Here is a 19267-nt window from a genome sequence, read left to right as displayed (position 1 = left end):
ATACATTCAAGCATTAAGACAATCAACATTTATTTATATGACAATATAAAATCAAAAACACATGGTTACAGAGTAGATGAGGAACATATGTGTCTTTGATCTCCAAAGCAGGGAAAGCTATCCAGCTATAGACTGTTCTTAAGAAGTCTGGTAATTTCAGTATTACACCAGGCAATGTGAGTATTAAAAAAAGACAACATGCAGCTTGATATTAAATATTCTTCTTTGAGGTGCAGCAGTTAATTGTTCCATCCATATTTTCCATCTTGACTTAAATTTCTTCAGTAATATGGAAAAGCATGGGTCATCTAAAAAAAAAAAAAAAAGAGTTAAACAACAATCAATTCACACTGCATGTCCAAAGCCATTATTTACTTACATACTTACTTGACTAATTAATTCTATACAGATCAAGGCTGTGAGCAGGTAGAGTGAGTAGAAACCCATAACTTTAAAGAGTGATATATTTTCCGAAAGTATTTTCAAATAAAGAGTTTACCGTTCCATGTTTCTCTGGATATGAACTTCATCAGCCAGCTCACTGCTTTGGATTGACCGGGACTTCAGTTTTGATCAGGGACGTTAGATCTTTAAAAGCAAAATATCTTTATGTTACCATTAACTAAAATAAGTATATAAGCAATTACTCATTTCTAAAATGTAAAGCAGCCTCTAGTTTAAAAGACAGTATTTACACTCCAGGGACTTAGTCCCATTACTGATAAGAAAATATAAGAGGATCTGGGTTATAAGTTATAAGCTCTAAGTTGCACCACATACGCATATATCTACAAAACTACATTAATTATAAAAATATCAACCTTCAAAATCAATGAAGACAATAAGGTCATCGTTTTTCATGTAATTCCGTCGGCGCAGGTCAAAGTGTTTTATGAATGAATGCCATCCCCATGAATTTCCTCTGTAGCACTGACAAGCTGCATCATAGGTTCCTGTTTTTGCAGGATTATCCCAGAAGAGTTTGCCATCTTCAGCTACAAAACAGGGAATACAGGTGAAAGGATGTAACGTCACAGGACAGGCATTTAATAAGGAGACGAGGACATGCATCTTAACTAGGCTTATCATTCTGCCTGTAGTTTAGAGTGTATCAAGTGCTGTGTCAAGAATGGTCTTGCTTTGCTTCATCTGTAAATCCTGGTAAGCCATTCCATGCATTTATAACTCTCTGAGTGAAGAAATACATCCTAGACACCTTTAATTAATTTCCACCCAAGTCTTGTTGATCTGATGACAGAACTAATCTTAAAACAACTTCTGTAGTCCACTTTATTAATAACTTTTAAAGACTTGCCAAGCTTAGTGCGATAAAACCCTAGCAGACATGCAAAACCCTATCCTGGCAGAATAAAGCCAATTTGTTCTACTGCTGTGGGCTCCCAGTCATTGCTGCAGATGACATAACCAGAATCAAACCTGGGCTGTAGGTCTCAACCTGCCTTTAGAGCAAGTGCCTTAACGAACAGAGGTACCTGACAGATTCCTAAGCTAAAGTATCTTCAGTACCTCTTCTTGACTTCTATGTTTTATTCCTGGAACAAGTTTTGTTTCCCTTTCTTGTACATTTGTGTCATTCTCATAGTATAGTGCCTAGAAGTGGGCAAAATACTCTTGTGGCCTGACAATGCCACAAATCACTGTAATGGAGCAATGTTTTATGGCAGTCAGCTTACTCTTCCTCATGTCTGTGGTCAAGCTGCGGGCTGAGGACATCCTCAACTTGATGTCAGGATCCTGGTCCATCACGGTGATGGTGGCCTGTCTGTTTACCGCGGGCCACTGCAGGACGGCATCATTCTCACCACTGGTGAGCTGGAAGAAGAACCCCGTGTACCCCCCTGTGTAGTCCACGTGGTCCGAGTGCGGCAGGAGGCGGAGCCCGTAGCCGTACCCCTCGGGGCTGTAGAAGCGCGGGCTCAGGAGAACAGTGCTCCGGTTGGATGTCTCCAGCACATGGGAGAAGTTGTGAATCTGCCAGACTGCATTGGGACAGCGGGTCTCTGTCAGGCTGATATCATCAATGAATATCCCGCCCCTGGACTGAGCTGGGTCTCCTCGGACAGCCTGGAAAGCGTAGCGGAATTTCACACCCACTTCCAGAGGCACATGGGCAATTTTCCAAGTATGGTCGTCATCCGCTAAAGGATAAATGCAAATAATGAATGAACACTGCTTAAAATGAGTATTTATGGCAGTATGTATGTATACAGAACATATGCAGTATCAAGGTCACATTTATTCACACCTTTAAGTAATCTTTAAGACAAAATCCAACAAAATGAATCTATACCAACATTCTGCTTACTGCTTTAATTATTCATTAAATATATCACAAAATACTAGTTGCAGTGATGTGAAAAAATGTGTTTACTACAATAAATACATTTTTGAACAATATGATGTTGCTTTGTGCAATATTAAGATTAAACATTTAAAATATAATTATGCATATGTATATATGTATTTTATAAATTTAAAATTCTGAATATTTATTTGGTTGTAGGTATGAATAAACAATGAGGGCAGTGTGTATGTGTGCCTGTGTATGTCTGTGTGTGTAGCCATAGATAGATTTGTACACAAATATACAGAAGTGAGTTAAGTACCATAAAATGTTCGCATTTTCATCAGTTTTCTGACTTTTCCTGTCCCGTCGTCCATTTTCACCCAAATCACAAGCCTGTCCTTCATGCTTCCTGTCATCTTGTAGAAGAACTGCAGACACTGCAGCTCTCTCCTGGGGTACAGAGTCCGGGACTCTAGCAGAGCAGACTCGTCCACCTTTCCAGTTTGAGTGTTGAAATACATGTAGTAACCTGCCTCTAAAACCAGGTGCAAAGGTTAATTATGCCTGCAGGTATAATTCTCCTACCAATGGTGTTTATAAGGTACAGAATTATTATTACCTCTACAGCGGCCAGAGAGAGTGTGATCTTCTGTCCCGGGAGAGCTCAAGGTGTGAACCCAGTCTCCATCATCACTAGAACTCTGGATCATGCCACAGATGTTGATGTACTCAAAGGCACACTGGTCCAGCAGTGTGAGAGATGAGGCTGAAACAGAGGGGCTGACATCTCAGTCTCAATATCAGTAAAATTTATGTCTTCGCTGTGCGCGCATGCGTGTGTATATAATTAATGCAAACGTAGCTCCTATCACTACAATCATACTCATCTGAAATACAGTACCTCTTTTATTTTTCAACAGTGTTCAGACTTCACCATTATGAAAAATAACACATTAACACAGTGGCTGTGGGAAATGTAAAATATTTCTATAATGTCATCTATTGGTGAAGGAACTGGGCTTCAAACTATTGGGTTGCAGTTTTGAATCTCTGGCAATGGGTTGTGCAATAATTCTCCTCGCACATCAGCCGAGGTGGAAAGGGAGGTATTTATTGAGTCAATTAAAATGGAGAATGATTAGATTACCATCCTGAGAGCCAAACTCAAAATTTTCCAAGGACACTGGTGGGGCGCTGCTGTTATATTGTCAGTAATGTACTTAAACTGTATGGCATTAATAAGATGTATAAATGGATATGTAAAAATGAAAGACACAAAGGATGAGGGCACTTAGAGAATGTGAATAATATATAACCCTGAATTTCACTGTGCACTTCACAAACTGGCAGTCAATATTTTAATGCCAGCAGTAGCATATTCTGTACTCCTACCAGTCACAACTTTCACACTTTCACTTTCTTATAGTAATGATTATGGTACTTACAGCAATTATACATCCTGTTCAGCCTCAGAACATCAAGGCTGCTAAAGTCCAAGTACTGGCCGATGATGTTGTTGAAAGCCTCAATCTTCGTGGTGATGGTTGGAATACTTGCATTCTTGTTGAAGGAGTACGGACGATAGTGCATGATAGACTCATAATCGTAGGGAGTGTTTTGGTCAGTAATATAGCTGTCATCGTACTTGTTAAAATTGTGCTCCAAGCCTGTAAAACAAAATCACAATCCTACTGATCCAATCTAGATGTGATTAGACAGTATACCGCATAAAACGTAATTATATATCAGGAGAATAATATCAAAAATAGAAAGGCACTATACAAGGGCTCCCCAGTGGCTCAGACAGCAAAAGTGCGCACTCGAGTGCAGGCTGAGCCTCATGGCTCAGACTTGAACTTGGTCGTGTCATGTGCCAATTATAACCGCAAGCCCACATTGGTGGATGGACCCATGAACCACCCTGATAGCATCAGGAGGATGTACCCATTCTCCACCAGTGTCTCCTGATGCAGTGTGGGACATCTAACATGTAAAACAGTCACGGTAGGTGCGTGTGTGTATATCAAAGATTGCATCTACCTCCCCCCAGCCTCCTACATGGGCCCAGCAGTTGACATTGTGGTGATGACAAGTTTAAATGAATAACTCTCAACCACTGAAGTTGGGAGAAAAATTGGAAAAAGTGCAAAACTACATGCTTAGTTCAATGAATAAGCACACTCACCTTCATGTTACATGAAAAGCTAAAGCGACTAACCTGGAATGACTTGGTCAAGCCAGATGTCCACATAGTCATCACGGTCTGTGCGGGACTGCTCATGGTAAAAGCCCAGGGCATGCAGAAGCTCATGCTCAATCACTGCCTTGTGGTCACACCCGCTGCCTAGAGAGAGGTTCTGACCAGTCTGCTGGTCTCCAACCATGGACCAGCACCTTGTTTCGCCATTTTAGAACTCAGTGTTAGAAGCTATACCACCTTTGACTTTATCCAGACCATTAAGATGTAAGTCATTTAGAAATATATTAACAGCTGTTACTGACATCAACAACAGCCGAATGTGCCGGGTCACGCCTTCATTTCAGACACCAAGGAAGTGCAGCACAGCTATTAATATCAACAATCAATTGCTAGTTAATGTTCTAATAATGTTAATCATACCATACCCATCAAATTTCTCAAACTTGATGTATGTCTTCTCTCCATTGTATGGCTTAAAGTCTACGCAGGATTTCAAGCGGTACATTTCAAATGCTTGGAAGATGGCACCTTTGGCATTCAGATCTGAGAGAAAGAAATGAACAAAAAAAGTATCTCTCAGTGTAGTGCTTTACCTCTCTCCCTCTTAGGTTTTCTCCGAGCAGCCATAACATCTGTGAACTTCTATTTTTTCCAAGAGCATCAAGTCCAAATCCATCCACAAATCATTCTGTTGTACTACTCATAAGCAAATCAATGCACCAGAGTGATCACATAACCTTCTTCTCCATCCAGTGCTGGCTGAATTAAACATACATGTTGGTGGTACAATGCATATTCTTAAAACAAGACGAAATAATAATTTATATAAAAATAATAATTTTATATTCGTATTCTTCAGGCAGGAGTGTTTGAGTGTTTATTTAAATTGTTGATCAAGCCCTTGCCCTTTTGGGTGCAATAACAGCGAAGTAAGTGATACACAGTCCTACTGTATGCACTTACCCAGACTATCAGCCAGAATGTAAGGTATGGGAAATTTCCATCTGTATGCAGTGTTGCTGAGAGCATTGCGTCCTGGCTGTTGCAATGCAATGGATTGAAAAAAAAAAAACAAAAAAAAACACAGCTTTATTTTGTAATATCCGCTAGTACAGAAGTCTGCATAGATTTGTGCAGTGAATATTTTTGCCACTTAAACTGGATTAAACTGAAAAATCTGGGAGGAGATCAAATGTGAAAGGAATGTAAACATGTAAACCCTAAATGTACTTACAGGTATTGCCATATCTCCTTCAATCAGTGGAGTTTTTGCACCTTTAAATAAATATTTTAAAAGTTCAATAATATGAAATTGCATAAATATTTAATGAAAAAACTCATGCTAAATAAATGAGTTATGCACAGAAAAGCATGGCCACTCCAAATTATACAAATTCATTGTTTCTAACATATACCCTAAAATATGTCACAGACTGATCAATAAAGACAAACAAGCTAAACATCTATTTAATATAAGGTTCATTTTCCTTTATTATTGATTCGCATCCATAGCTTCTGAATGGGCTGGCTGACTTTTCATAGTTTACCATGTACAGGATCCTACAGAAATGATAGTACAGGAAAACTGCTTTTCTGGCTCAGATTTAAGAAGATACCCCTAAATCGTGTGTCCTTTTCATTATAGTTCGCAGTCAAATGCTGAAACATTACCTTCTTCGTGATTTGCAGTGTGAAAGCGGTAACAAAGACACACCACAAATGCAACAAATATCATTTTCCATTTCCATCTCTGCCACCACATTATAACATAACATTGCATCATAACTCACCCAGGTTAAGGTATGGATTAAAATCGCCGTCATTCTGCTCATCCGAATATACCTCTGGGGAAAAATGTAATACAGTGTAACTGCATTAAACTGCAAAGTGTGTTTACTATTTAATGTGGTTGGTCTATACTACATAATAGACGGTATGGTCTGACATACCATTATCTTGGAATGAGAGAGGAATCTGCAGAAAAAAAAATCAATTTTATGTCAATGTGGGTTCTGTCTGTAATTACGACAAAATCATAACTGGAAAATCAACGAGTGGTACACTTACAGCATATGAATTAGGCACTGCAATAAGTCCAGTGAGGAGCAGAAGCTGGAACAAGCCCATTGCGAAAAGATTGAGACCGAGGTTTCGGCATTGGTTTAAATGCCAAGGTCTCTGAAAGGAACTTTAGTCTTTGACTGTTATCAAGTTCATAAAATACACTACAGTTGTAAACATGCGAGTTAAGGCTTACCTCGCGTTTTTACAAGTGAACTATGTTTTATGAACTTGATAACATAATGCAACGGCTAAGAAATATGTAAACGGTATCCTCCTATTAATGTTCTATCGCCACCTTGTGGCGCAAAAGTGAAACGAGCTGAATTGTGAAGAGCGTTGTTTGGAAGAGCAGAGTGGACGGAAGAAAGCCACTCCCGAAATGGTCTCAGGTGGCTTTTATTTTATTCATTGCTTTTAAACTGTAGTTGTTAGCTCAGGGAAACACGAAAAAATCTAATGTTATAATGATGACTAAGGGAGCAGTCCCTCTTAAGGTTGTGTGTGCACCCAGCTGACCTGTTTCTAAGGATGTCCACTTTCATTTCAAGATCTTAATTATATGAAAATTTAATATTGTTTATCATTAAAAAAACTACGAAATTGGGAACAACTTTAGTCTGACCGCTCTTGAAGCATTTGATCAACGAAAGCACCATTTGTTTTCCCATTTTAAATGGTAACGTTAAGTCCTCTATCTAATACCGCTGGGCACCGCTAGAGCATCAAGTTCCCAGTGGTGCAGGGAGAACCAAGGTCAGGAGATGGCAGCGTTTCCCAAACCGCTACTGGAGGACAATTTGTCCTGCATGTTTTAGATCTCTCCCTGCTCCAACACAGCTGATTCAAATGATCAACTCATTGTGAACTTCCGAAGCTGCATAATAACAAACTGAACATTTAAATCAGCTGTGTTGGAGCAGGGAGAGATCTAAAACATGCAGGGCAAGTGGTCCTCCAGGAGAGGTTTGGGAAACGCTGGTTTAGGGTATACTGAGCCTAAAGGCTGAATATTGACAATATTATGTCATGTAGCTAGTCTACATAATTTACCCAACATAGTCAAAAATTCCAATTTTTAAGATGGTCATCTCCAAGCCCCCTCTCACTACAGAAGTAACAACTTGTCAAAATTAAGGGTTTTACTTGATTTCTGAATGTGCCCGTTGTCATTGATTTACAAATACAAGTACTTAGGAGAAGGCCTGCTTCTGTAGTATGATTTATAAATGACATTCTTTTTAAATTATGGGAATAGTACTGGCCAAGTGTATGGAATGTGGCAGTGTGATGGCTGGTGTTTTGGGGCACAATTCAAATCACAGACAATGGCAATTAAACAATTACAATGAACTGGTTTGCAGTGGAATTAACAACCATTTGCTCAGTTAGGAATAACATTATTAATGGAGTAAACAGGGATCCTTATTATCAAACCATCACCCAGACACTTTACACAGTTATACATGCAATTAAACACATAACCAACATATGCCAGTAATCTTTGGCAGAGACAGCTAATTGGATAACAATTTACAACTTTGATTTCACTGGGATTCCCAATGAACTATAGTGGAAACAGTCATAGGTCTAAAGGGTCACATTTTTTGTCGCTTAGAACACAATGAACTGTGTAGGTTTCAAGTTGTGGCACCTGTTACAATCACATTGAAATGGTTCTCTTAAGCTACTACTGTTGTCAAGCCACAAAAAACACTGCCCTTTTGTGCTTGTGCTTTTGTACTGTGACTTTTGCTCAAAAGATCCCTCATGCCAATTGTTTAAGAAGATCTTTTTGGGCTGCAAACAGCTGCTTTTGCTTACTAGAATCCAAATAAAAGGTGTGATTTCTTACACCTACACAGCAGCCTCTAATCAGGATTTGTCTTTTCATCCCGATCTTGAAATATCACTGAACACCAAAATATGCTACAGACACTGATAAAGACTGCTCATTAATTGTGTCTGAGCTTGCAAGTTAGCAGGATACAATGGAATACTGTACTATATGTTACACCTTACAAACACATATACCCATCTGCCAGACTCATACTATTCCTTCTATACTTAAAAGGTAAATAAAAACACTACACACACAGTCATGCCAATTTAACTAGTACCAGCCAATGTACAGCATTGTTTGGATCAATGCAGAACAGCTATTTAAATTAGAGTATAGCTTACTTCCATAGGCTACCCTCTGTTTTTGGTACAGAGCTTTGTCACTGTTTTTCAAAATCATAGAATGATAATAAGAATAATATAAGATTAACCTTTATCTGAGATTTTATTTAGCATGAGCTGTGCATTATTATATTAAATATCTTTGGAGAAATACATACATACATAATATATAAAGAGAATGTAATCTTATTATTCTACTATATATCCTATATAGTCCAATAACTTACTAGTTTTCTAATAGGGCAGCATTTTTACAAGCAAACATCAATAAAATAAAGTCTATACTTATTAAATGGCGGCCACTCATCTTGTTTAATCGGGCACTCTCCATTTCATTTTACTTATCAGTAGTTCTTAACACATATGATTGGCAAGACTATAAATTTGCAGACATGAACGCAATTCTTAATCGAAGTTTTTACAATCAATTCTGAAAAAGGTAATACTGCGCTTCCAGCCAGTTGCAGCAAGCCATGACTCAACTTGCTCACACTGTCCTCTAGCGGCCAGGAACAACTTCTACACAATTTGGCAGGAATTGTTATGGGTTTTTCATGCTCTTCAAATTTCGGATCGTATTGTTTATACTAGAATATAATACATGCTTGTATTATTTGACAAAAAGCTGTAAGGAGACTTTTTTTATATTGAGGATTTAGATTTGAGGAATTTCTCTGTCTGTTTTAGCCTATAAAGGTAGAAAGCCTATTGATACAGTTCCAAGCTGGGAAGGTTTAAGCCTCCTTCTGCTTTTGGAAGATGGAGTAGTTATCTTTTAATTCTGTGATATTTATTTGACAGTATGACTGTTGAAATTAGTTCACCAGATTCACCAGTTGGAGTTGCCTGTCCCCAACGTCAGCACATGGACTTTAGAGAAAAAATGGATTCAGCTATTTGACAGAAGATGCGTTATTCAATGTGTAAATGAAAAGCATGTTGACGTTAGTGGACGTGGTGGCAGTGGCAGGTGTTTTAATTCCGGAGAAATTCAATTTCGACTGTTAGTTTTGCTGTCTTCTCTGCGGGTTTGTTTTTGTCTATGTTTACGAATGCCCAATATGCTATTGCGAGTGTTACAGGCTAGGTTAGCTGTGCTATCTATAATGCAGGTAAACAGCAAGATTATCGACACGTCATAAAGTCTGCATTCGAATGATGCAAGTATGGCATGTAGTGGATTGTAGTATGGTATTGGATTAAATATTACAATTATTACATTGTGTGTGCAGGTTTTTTCTTTCTTTCACCATAAATCGCATGAAAACAGCGATTTGTTTTTTATCATAACCGGGAATTATAATTTGCAATCTCAACAAACGCGGACGAGGTTATCTTTCATTTTTATCAGGTAGTTAATCAAGCTACAGACCTGTTAGCACTTTTTGCTAGCTGTCTGGAAAAAATAACAATTTTACAGTGCCAACCCCGTTGTACCCTCACTCCCTAAGGAGAGCTGCAGAGCGGATCAAAATAGGAAGCACAATTTAGGCCACTCCCGACAGGAACAACTAGCTAGCTTAGTTAGTTTCTGTTTTTCGTTCGGTACATAAGGTCGATGTTGCCCCATGGTGGATTTAAACATCTAGTGACGGTGGTCGAGAAAATATACCAGTCGAGAGCGACAACAGGTAGGCTATGGTTAGCTCTAACAACATCAGCCTAACAGAAGCTAGTTCGCTAGCCAGCTTTTTTAATCAACGTGGCAGAATTCATTTAATTTTAGCAGTCTTATTAGCAATTAGCTCGCTAGCCGCTTTTAAGAAAACTCTTCCCAGGCCGGTAACGAAGTGGGACAGGACCAAACTTAGCTAGATTGCGTTTTTCCTTTTCCACATGAGTCAGGTGAAGCTATCAGTGACCTTAGCGAGCTACTAATATTACCACGATCGATCAGCTGTCATGTGCTTACAGTGACACGTCTGGTATGCTGCAAGCCTCGTGCCGCTTCGACGTGGCCGACAAGTCATATAAAAACTTTCTCGCTTCAGTGTAACGTCGTGGGCAGGATGGACACTTGCCTAGTGGTCAAGGTGTCATGAGGGAATCTAGAGAGCTAACTACTTATATTTGCGGTTGCCCGAAAGATCACTTGACTTGTGGGGGAGGTGAGCCGTTTATCACAGGTCTGGGGGAGCAGCAGGTTAGACATGTATCGCAAAGGACATGTCCTTATATGAACCTGATTTGCCTGTTTTGAGGGTGCTTAACAAACGGCTCTTAAGAAGTATTCTAAATTATCTATAGATTGCAACATTTTCATAGAGGGACTGTTTTCCTCCACGTGAACTTAACTTCCTGTTTTCTCCTTTCTGTGAACATGTTTTCTTTAACCTGAAAATGTTATTCCATACGGTTAGAATGTAAGAAACATCCACTCTATAGTTCAGGTAAGATGATTGTCTCTGAGCCACGCGGAATGGAATGGCATTACATGTAACTAAGAGTCCCTTCTTAAAATGAGCAGTTCTAGCGAACACTTCTGTTAGCATTTACGATTTACCTTCAGGTGACGTCAATTCTTTGAGGGCGTGCTGCTATTCTGGATTAATCTCTTCTGTTTGAGGTATGTCAGAACATATTCCTTATTAACTGTTCGAAGGTTTTGTGAGATTTTTCGGTGGAGAACCTGTTACCTTTGTTTCACTTTTACCAGACCTGGTGTCTAGATTGTTAAGTGCCATTGGTCAGTTTCACGTTTGTCAATATAGAGAATGTTTCCAAGTAGACAAATGTTTCTCATTTGATTTTGTGTGGAACCTCGACTGTAAACATACTACGTTATAAAATCCTAATTAAATTCTGTGAAACATAGAACATCAAAATGCATCAGCAACAATTCAAATATCTGTCTACAAAACATATTTATAAACAATGAGATTGTGATGAGTGGGAATAATTTGGGTTGGAAATACCAAATTCCAAAAATAATTTACTTTTTAAATACTCCAAAGCTATAGTTTTATGGTGATTGTATGCATTACACAAAATGTGATTTACTTGTTTGTGATCATTTGACAGATCTCAAGAACAAGTTGCATCGAGTGATCATGGGAAACAGCTGCAGTAACACTTTGGAAATCCCCCCTGGAAAAGGTCCCCATAAGGTGGGATGTGCAGACCTCATGGTGGACCACACAATCAATGTGAGTAAATAAAGTATTTTTTGAGAGGCAAGAGAACAACATTTTGTTTGTCCTTAAGGGTGTAATGCTCACTGAAGGTAAGCCTTCAGCTTTTTAAGGCTGTAAAGTCAGTGTCCTCCTACTGCTGGTAGTGTACCCTCACCCACAATTCTGCTCGTTTCATGACACAAGTTGACAGATTCATTATTATCATACATTTGGCATTTGAGTTATTCTGATTATTCTCATTACTATGTGTTACTCCTAATTTCAGGGTTCATTCTTCAGGCTTTACTACCCATGCGTGGAATCAACGGGTTCTGAAAAACCATGTTGGGTACCAAGCAAAGAATACTTCAATGGCCTTGCAGACTTCATGAAAATTAACAGGACTGTGTCTGAAAAGATTTTCAGCTATCTATATGGTAAAACACATCTTTCATTCTTCATTTAGTTATTGTGCATGTTCCCCCTTCACACTACAGGGAAATTGAGGGTTGTAACCAGTCTAAACTAGTAAATGTATATTTCCTTGGCATGAGGTTAGAGTGGAGTGGAGGAAAGGTTTGTGCAGTTTGGCTAAAGGCCTAGGCATTACATGACTCAACACAGAAAGATGCTTTCTGCTGATGGAAGAAAAAAAAAACCATTACTTCTTGAGTCATTATGATAAACCCAGCTGTGATGCAGCTAAAAAGTTCCACTCTGCTCAGTATTGTAAAACAGGGAAAACATCAGAGAACAAAGAAGATGAAATATAAATGTGAAACAACCAGGCCCCTGTTGAAGCGGTGCTTTGTCACACTTCACAAGTCTGTGAGCAAACAGTTACTGCCATAGCATTGCAGCCAACATATTTATCAGTTGTCATGTAGACAAAAAATTATTAACATTTGAAAAATTAGTACTTTATGTTTGCAAGAAGTTAGGGACATTGAATGTACCACGGCATTGTATCCTATATAACACTGATGATTCATATTGGGACACCAAAGTAATTAGCATGAGCCTTTTTTTATTTTATTTAAATGATTATGTAATAATACTGTATGTTCAAGTAGGTTTTGTTGCATGTTTGAAGAGACTGGAAGAAGGGTGAAAAACTTAAGAATGTTCAAGAGTTAATAGTTGATTTTATCCATTCACTAATAAATCTGAAATTCTTATAAGTGGAGTTCACTGTATTACCATGGTTTTTTTTCTTAACTCTTTATCCTTTTACTGCCAGGATCATTCAGAATACCTGCTTCCATGGATGCATCATTTAAGCCTGATGGGAAATATCCCTTAATTATCTTCTCTCATGGATTGGGAGCATTCAGGTATGTCTTACTCAAAAATTCAGAATCACAGCACAAACAATGGTTAAATTTAATGGTCCGTCCCTTTCAGTAAACTTGCATGTGTTTAATCATTTGGTTAAAACATCTGAGGCGTAGCCATTTTTTCCCTGAAAAATGTTTTTTCCTTCTCTCTATTAGAACTTTATATTCAGCTATCTGCACCGAAATTGCATCACAGGGGTTCCTTGTTGCATCGGTGGAACACAGGTAAAATCTCAAACAATTCTGTGTCATTAAACAAAGCTTAGGAGTTGTTCACGGGCAGGGATTAAAGTTGAATCAGTTAATTTACCTCGCTGAACAATGGTAAAGGACACCTCTAAATGCACTGTCCCCTCGACAATCACAGTGCTGTTTACCTCAGTAAGTCTGTGAGGGGGTCTGTTGACAATAGTACAAACTAGGTCATCACATTTTTATCAGTATAGACGGCTGGGACTATATGGATAACATAAAGGCTGGACTGCAATGTGACGTGAGGGGTGTGTACTTAACCGATTCTATGCAGTTACAGCACAAGAGAGTGTTCATTTCTGCTGAACTCGTCATGTCATAGGGTTCAGAAGGGGCTTCAATGAACATGTATGACACAAAGCGACACATGTTTACACACATTAGACTTATGGCATGTCATTTCAGTGGTTTTCTAACAAAAAACTTGGTATACAATGGCCTCAAAATCATCAGATTTTCATTTAGAAATGTGCAACTTCAATAGCAGACTCTAAATTGGTTAATACATCATCTACAGGAAATAAAAGTGACACAGAAATATTGTTATATACAGTAGGCGATATGAGGGGGGATGCTATCCCCCTTGTTAGCAAAATGACCAAAATGCATCCCCCTTGTTAACCGGTCATCCCCCCTCTCCATCCCCTAGTTAGTAGCAGAAAGGGTGCTGTGTGTGCATCTGCCATCCCCCCTGTAAAAAATGAACAAATGACAGACTGGTTATATATTATGTGAATAAATGTATGCTATGCACTTGTCTGCAATACTGTTTTACATTTAAAAAGAGACCTAATTTTAATTCAGATGGTTTTCCTTCTGTTAGACTATTCTAATTTTATGAAAGTATAACATGGTAGACTTTGTAAAAGTGACACCATTCTCTGTTTCTCTGTTCAAGTTTTACATTTTCAGGTTAATCTGAAACCATATTCTTTGGCTTCATTTAGGGATGAATCTGCTTCTGCAACGTTTTATTATCAAGAGAAGTCTGTTCCAGAGGAAGAAGAACAGCAGGATGCTTCCAAGAACTCTTCCCATGGCCAAGACAATCTTGAAGAAGTCTGGATGTACTATCGAGTTCTGAAACCAGGGGAGAATGAATTTCCCCTTCGAAGCAAACAGGTAAGGGAGGCTAGCTGAAAGTTTCCATCATTTTTGTGGGTGCAACTAGGTGTAAAATTTTATTTTACACCATTTGCAGAATCCCTTTTATTATTTTTTATTCCCTTACCTCTTTGTGTTTCTGCAAAATGTACATATTACAAATCTGTGTTTCAATCTACAGGTAAAACAGAGAGCAGATGAGTGCATAAGAGCTTTGGATATTCTCGCTGAGATCAACACAGGGTGCTCAGTCACCAATGTGCTACAGTCGCAGTTTGACTGGACTACGCTGGAGGTAACAATGATAAAAATAACGCATTCCTTGCAACACAAAATTAAAATGTATAGATTAATACATTATATGATCTGTATCCTTGAATGACACAAGCTGCATGTAATTGTGTAGATTATCCCAGTGAATGGTACAGTTTTGGTAAAAAAAAAAAAAACATGTGAATTTGAGTTTAAATCTGTAATAAGGTGGCAATAGTCTTTATCTCCAACACTGAATTTAGTTGGATATTGAGGGGATGGATTGTTATCTTGTTAAAAAAGGGAGTATTTAGCTATTTAAATCAGTTTCAGTACCCAGGCTACCATGGTCATTGGTGTTACCATTACATGTGACCGTTCATCCACACTACTTTTAACTTTGTTTAGAAATGTGATACATTCTTCCTTGGTATTAGTGCTTTCCATTACAAAGACATACTTGAGATTCATGTTTATATGCCTTGCGTGCATCATGATAATCTTTAAATCCATAGCCTCTGATATTCAGTTTATCAGAAATGTTTTTGGTTAAAATTATCTCCAACTAATTCTAATTCTTGCCTGTTTTTTTTTTGTTGTTAATCGTTACTGAAAAGTGCTGTTTTCATTGGGCTGTGAAACTGGGAAGTAAGGCTGGAACCTTGTCTCTGTGTTCTGTTCTAGAATTCTATGGACATGTGTAGAATAGCAATAATGGGCCATTCTTTTGGAGGTGCTACAGTGATCGAATCTCTTTGCAAGGAACTCCGATTCAAGTATGCTTTATATATATATATATATATATATATATATTTGTGTATACATACAACTTCTACAGTTATAATTTTTATAAAATAAAACATTTTTTTTTTACATAGTGCTTCATTTAGGTTTTCTATGCACAAAAGACTTCTACATTTAATAACCTGAAAAAGTTATTTCTTGCCTGGTTTTTGTGACTGTGGATAGCATTGTACAAATACAGATTTTTTCCTTTACAGATGTGGCATTGCTTTGGATTCCTGGATGTTTCCGCTGGATGAGGAGATCTTCCCGAGAGTGAAACAGCCAATCCTGTTCATCAACTCGGAGAAATTCCAGTGGGCGGGCAACATCATCCGCATGAAGAAGCTAGACTCCGCCATCATCCCAAGGAAGATGATCACTATCAAGTAAGGGCACACAGAGAGCAGTGTGCTGTCCTGTCAGCTGTAAAAGGACGTGTACGATTTAAAATATGAACGCTGTTTACATTTGAAATGGATATGGACATTGAATGTCAATCTGTTCATGATAAATTAAAAAATACATGAACATACACATTGTAGAGGCTATTGGACATATTCCACTTATGAAATACAGAGCAGTAGCACACATTTGTAAAAACAAATGAAGTACACACAAACATTATATTTGCAGTTGTTTTTATAGGTGTATACCTGTTACGTGCAGTTGTTTTTGTACCTGAACAGGTTACTGTGTGCTCTGCTTTAAGCATATTTAATTCACAAAGTTGTTTTGTTTGGCATTTCATATTTGGAAAGGTGAGCATGGAATTATTTCATGTAACTAGAATTTTGAGGCATGCCCATCTTGTTTTATTACTCACTGATGAATTTCTTCCTGAAGGGGAACAGTGCACCAGAGCTTCCCAGACTTCACTTTCCTCACATGTCACTGGATAGGGAAGATCTTGAAGCTGAAGGGGGAGATAGACCCCCAGGTAGCCCTGGATCTTTGCAATAAAGCATCATTAGCCTTTCTTCAGAGACACCTATGTAAGTACTGTAAAATTAAAAATCAACCATACTAAGAAAATGGCATAGTATAATGTTTAAAACACTAGCATGATGACCATAGGAGGTAATAAGGACAACTGTAATCTTGTAACTTCAGTTTCTCGTTCACTACATGCTTTGAATGTTTTTTACTTGTATGACCCCCATCAAAAGTTACAGGGTCACTCCAAGTGAAATGGGACTGACTTCATCCTGACACATCTGCTCTTCTTGAAAGCTGGCTTTGAACAAACGCTGTATTAGTTGTAAACCTTCTCAATGCATTTTCTCCAAATCCCATTTTATGTTATGTGGTTTCCCACAGACACTAGTGGAGAGTGAACTAGATCTCATAATTACACTCAAAGCCAGATGTTAATGTTCAAGATGCAGATTTTAATCTCCTTTAGATGTTTGTCAAAATTTATAGTTGTTGGAATGGTAATGGCCTCTGGTATGACAATCCACAGGTACCATCTGCAAATGCCATTTAACCATAAATACCATCTGCAAATGGTATATATGGTTAAAGTTATTATTTTTAAAGTTATTAGTTATTACATTATGGTTGCAATACTTTGCACATTTCTTTCTGTACCTGGGGGCTGAACATTCTGTTTTCCTTTCTTGTTGTTTAAAATATAAAAATATAATACCTTTTGTTTTACAGTGCTCGAAAAGAATTTCTGTCAGTGGGATCATCTACTTGATGGGAAGGATGAAAATCTTATTCCAGGCACAAACGTTAATCTGCTTGAGTCTCCAATGTAACACACATGATACACGTGGCCTGTTGTGGAGGAGACCAAATGCAGCAGACCTATTCCATTTTACATTTTCTACAATATTGGCTTATTTGCTATGCTCCAACCTGTTTTGTGAGCTTTTCTCATCAATGCGGTTATGTCCTGCTGTTATGTGGGGAGACAAGAGGATTGAACCATTCTGACCAACACCAAAAACGGGCCAGTAAAAAAAAATTGAATCGTTTGAAAAAGTATATGCACTGAGTTATGAATTGTCACTTTTACAAATTAGCCTACTTGTATCCTGTATCACAATAATCATTATACCTCACCATCCATTTTCAAAGGGGAATTTTTTCCCATCTTTCATTTCTGTGAGAAAGGAGTTGCACTTAACTTTAAATTGTGCAATATTTGCATAAGGGTGTGTTAACCAAGACACTGATGCAGCACTGTGATGCAAGACAAAGATTGTCGATGATTCACACTTGTTTTGAACTACTAAAACTTTTCAAATACATACCCAACAACATTACAAAATCATTCTGAGAATATCTTTTCCCTCCCCCATTACCATCAATGTCAATACATCCGGTCAAATTCATTTTTTTTGAATACTCTTGTATGACATGGTACCTGCATATTTGACCTCAAAATGTGTGCGCGCAAAACATGTTTGCTAGTCTGCAGTTACTCCAGATAATACACCAGCTGAAATTTGCTCGCCCTTCGTTACAATGGTATACAGGGGAATTGTCTGTTGATTGGAAATATGAGAACTGGGAAACAAGGGAAACATCATTGCAAAATGAAAGCAAATTCATGCCTGACAGCTCAGTTTATGTAGGATCAGTATTTCCGTTCACTTCTTGTTAAATGTTTGACAAGTTATACATTACATAATCATCCATAATCAAACTCCAACTGAGATGTGCCTTAAAGCCCTGTAGATCATAGGATCAACAAAACTGTTGTGTCAGATGCATTTTGTATTACACTACATTATATTCAAATGCATGCACATATTTGCATGAATTGAGCCTTTCAGCCCAGCTGTGAAATTATGTATTCAAATCAAAGTAATATAAGAATGGTGCATTTTTGCTGTCAAAGCAACTTTAAGCTACTGTCACTTACTGTAGTCATTTTTTAAACATACAAATTTGGTTTCAGCTAAGTGCACAAAAATGCACACCCTCTAATAGGTATGTGAAAACCCTGTCTTAAAATGAAAGTGTTAAAATGTTTTTCCAGTTCACTATAAGGGTACTATAACGACTTTATCCCTTGTGAAATGTAATTTTTTAAAATGAAATAAAAGATCAACTGGATTGACAATGCATTTTGTAGTGAATTTCTTGAGCACTGTTAGAAGGAAGCACATACATTGGTACCAACACACACACACATACGCACACAGACAACTGCATTCTCAAGTTCACCATATTTATTGCAACCACACACTGAACAGAAAATGACACCAATTTCATGAGACTAATCACTTCAGTAACATTTTTATACTGTGGTCCCTATTTGTATTTTTTTCTGGGTTCTGAGAAGCGTTTCAACATTTGTTATTTTAAAAATGCAAATTAATGGACCCAAGACACTGTCCACTCCATATGGTGTCAAATCACAAAAAGTAATTTGCATTGTCAACATGTTTTCAGATTAGACCTAAAGGAAATATTGGGATAATACACTATAACCCCTTCAAACGTACACCAGAACAAATGCTAAATAACCTATAATTAGAACCACTGTCCAAACCGCAACCCCCAATATATAAAGAAAATATTCTGGAAACACTTTCTGGCTACTCAAACTACACAATTTCACAAACTGTTCAACCATGAGTCCACTCAATGACATGTAATATTAAACCAAATCTATTCATAGAACAGAACTGAGGAACACATCACAATGTTCCTA

General features: G+C 37.9%; 2 protein-coding genes across 3 annotated transcripts; one reads left to right on the top strand and one right to left on the bottom strand.

The window, feature by feature from the left end:
• Positions 1-516: 516 nt before the first annotated feature.
• On the bottom strand, positions 517-6635 carry LOC118792410 (meprin A subunit alpha-like). The gene is made up of 12 exons (XM_036550252.1): positions 6576-6635; positions 6299-6350; positions 5743-5783; positions 5472-5547; positions 4934-5051; positions 4527-4702; positions 3754-3975; positions 2928-3074; positions 2628-2843; positions 1695-2159; positions 822-995; positions 517-588 (listed from the first exon to the last, which is right to left on the bottom strand). Exons 1-12 carry the CDS (start codon positions 6633-6635, stop codon positions 539-541), a joined length of 1797 nt encoding a protein of 598 aa, XP_036406145.1. The 3' UTR covers positions 517-538.
• Positions 6636-10270: 3635 nt separating this feature from the next.
• Positions 10271-18550, top strand: pla2g7 (phospholipase A2, group VII (platelet-activating factor acetylhydrolase, plasma)). Of its 2 annotated transcripts, XM_036550071.1 has the most exons (12): positions 10307-10384; positions 11263-11319; positions 11775-11899; positions 12153-12303; positions 13107-13200; positions 13360-13428; positions 14403-14577; positions 14741-14854; positions 15496-15587; positions 15813-15983; positions 16441-16589; positions 17260-18550. In XM_036550071.1, exons 3-12 carry the CDS (start codon positions 11804-11806, stop codon positions 17358-17360), a joined length of 1212 nt encoding a protein of 403 aa, XP_036405964.1. In that variant the 5' UTR covers positions 10307-10384; positions 11263-11319; positions 11775-11803; the 3' UTR covers positions 17361-18550. The 2 variants fall into 2 exon arrangements, with proteins under 2 accessions (XP_036405963.1, XP_036405964.1); XM_036550070.1 differs by lacking the exon at positions 11263-11319 and having other exon boundaries at positions 10271-10384.
• The last annotated feature ends 717 nt before the right edge of the window (positions 18551-19267 follow it).

The sequence above is a fragment of the Megalops cyprinoides genome, chromosome 17 (assembly GCF_013368585.1).
Source record: "Megalops cyprinoides isolate fMegCyp1 chromosome 17, fMegCyp1.pri, whole genome shotgun sequence".
Lineage (NCBI taxonomy): Eukaryota > Metazoa > Chordata > Actinopteri > Elopiformes > Megalopidae > Megalops > Megalops cyprinoides.
Note: the sequence above shows the minus strand (reverse complement) of the source record. Positions and strands in the feature narration are given on the sequence as shown.

Excerpts from the sequence above, each read along its gene's own strand:
- LOC118792410 (XM_036550252.1), bottom strand. The coding sequence starts at position 6,635 with ATGGGCTTGTTCCAGCTTCTGCTCCTCACTGGACTTATTGCAGTGCCT. Across the intron at positions 5,784-6,298 it reads TAATCCATACCTTAACCTGG|GTGCAAAAACTCCACTGATT; the intron begins GTGAGTTATGAT and ends ATTTATTTAAAG. Across the intron at positions 3,976-4,526 it reads GCTTGACCAAGTCATTCCAG|GCTTGGAGCACAATTTTAAC; the intron begins GTTAGTCGCTTT and ends TTTGTTTTACAG.
- pla2g7 (XM_036550070.1), top strand. The coding sequence starts at position 10,312 with ATGTTGCCCCATGGTGGATTTAAACATCTAGTGACGGTGGTCGAGAAA. Across the intron at positions 11,900-12,152 it reads TGGTGGACCACACAATCAAT|GGTTCATTCTTCAGGCTTTA; the intron begins GTGAGTAAATAA and ends TCCTAATTTCAG. Across the intron at positions 14,855-15,495 it reads TTGACTGGACTACGCTGGAG|AATTCTATGGACATGTGTAG; the intron begins GTAACAATGATA and ends GTTCTGTTCTAG.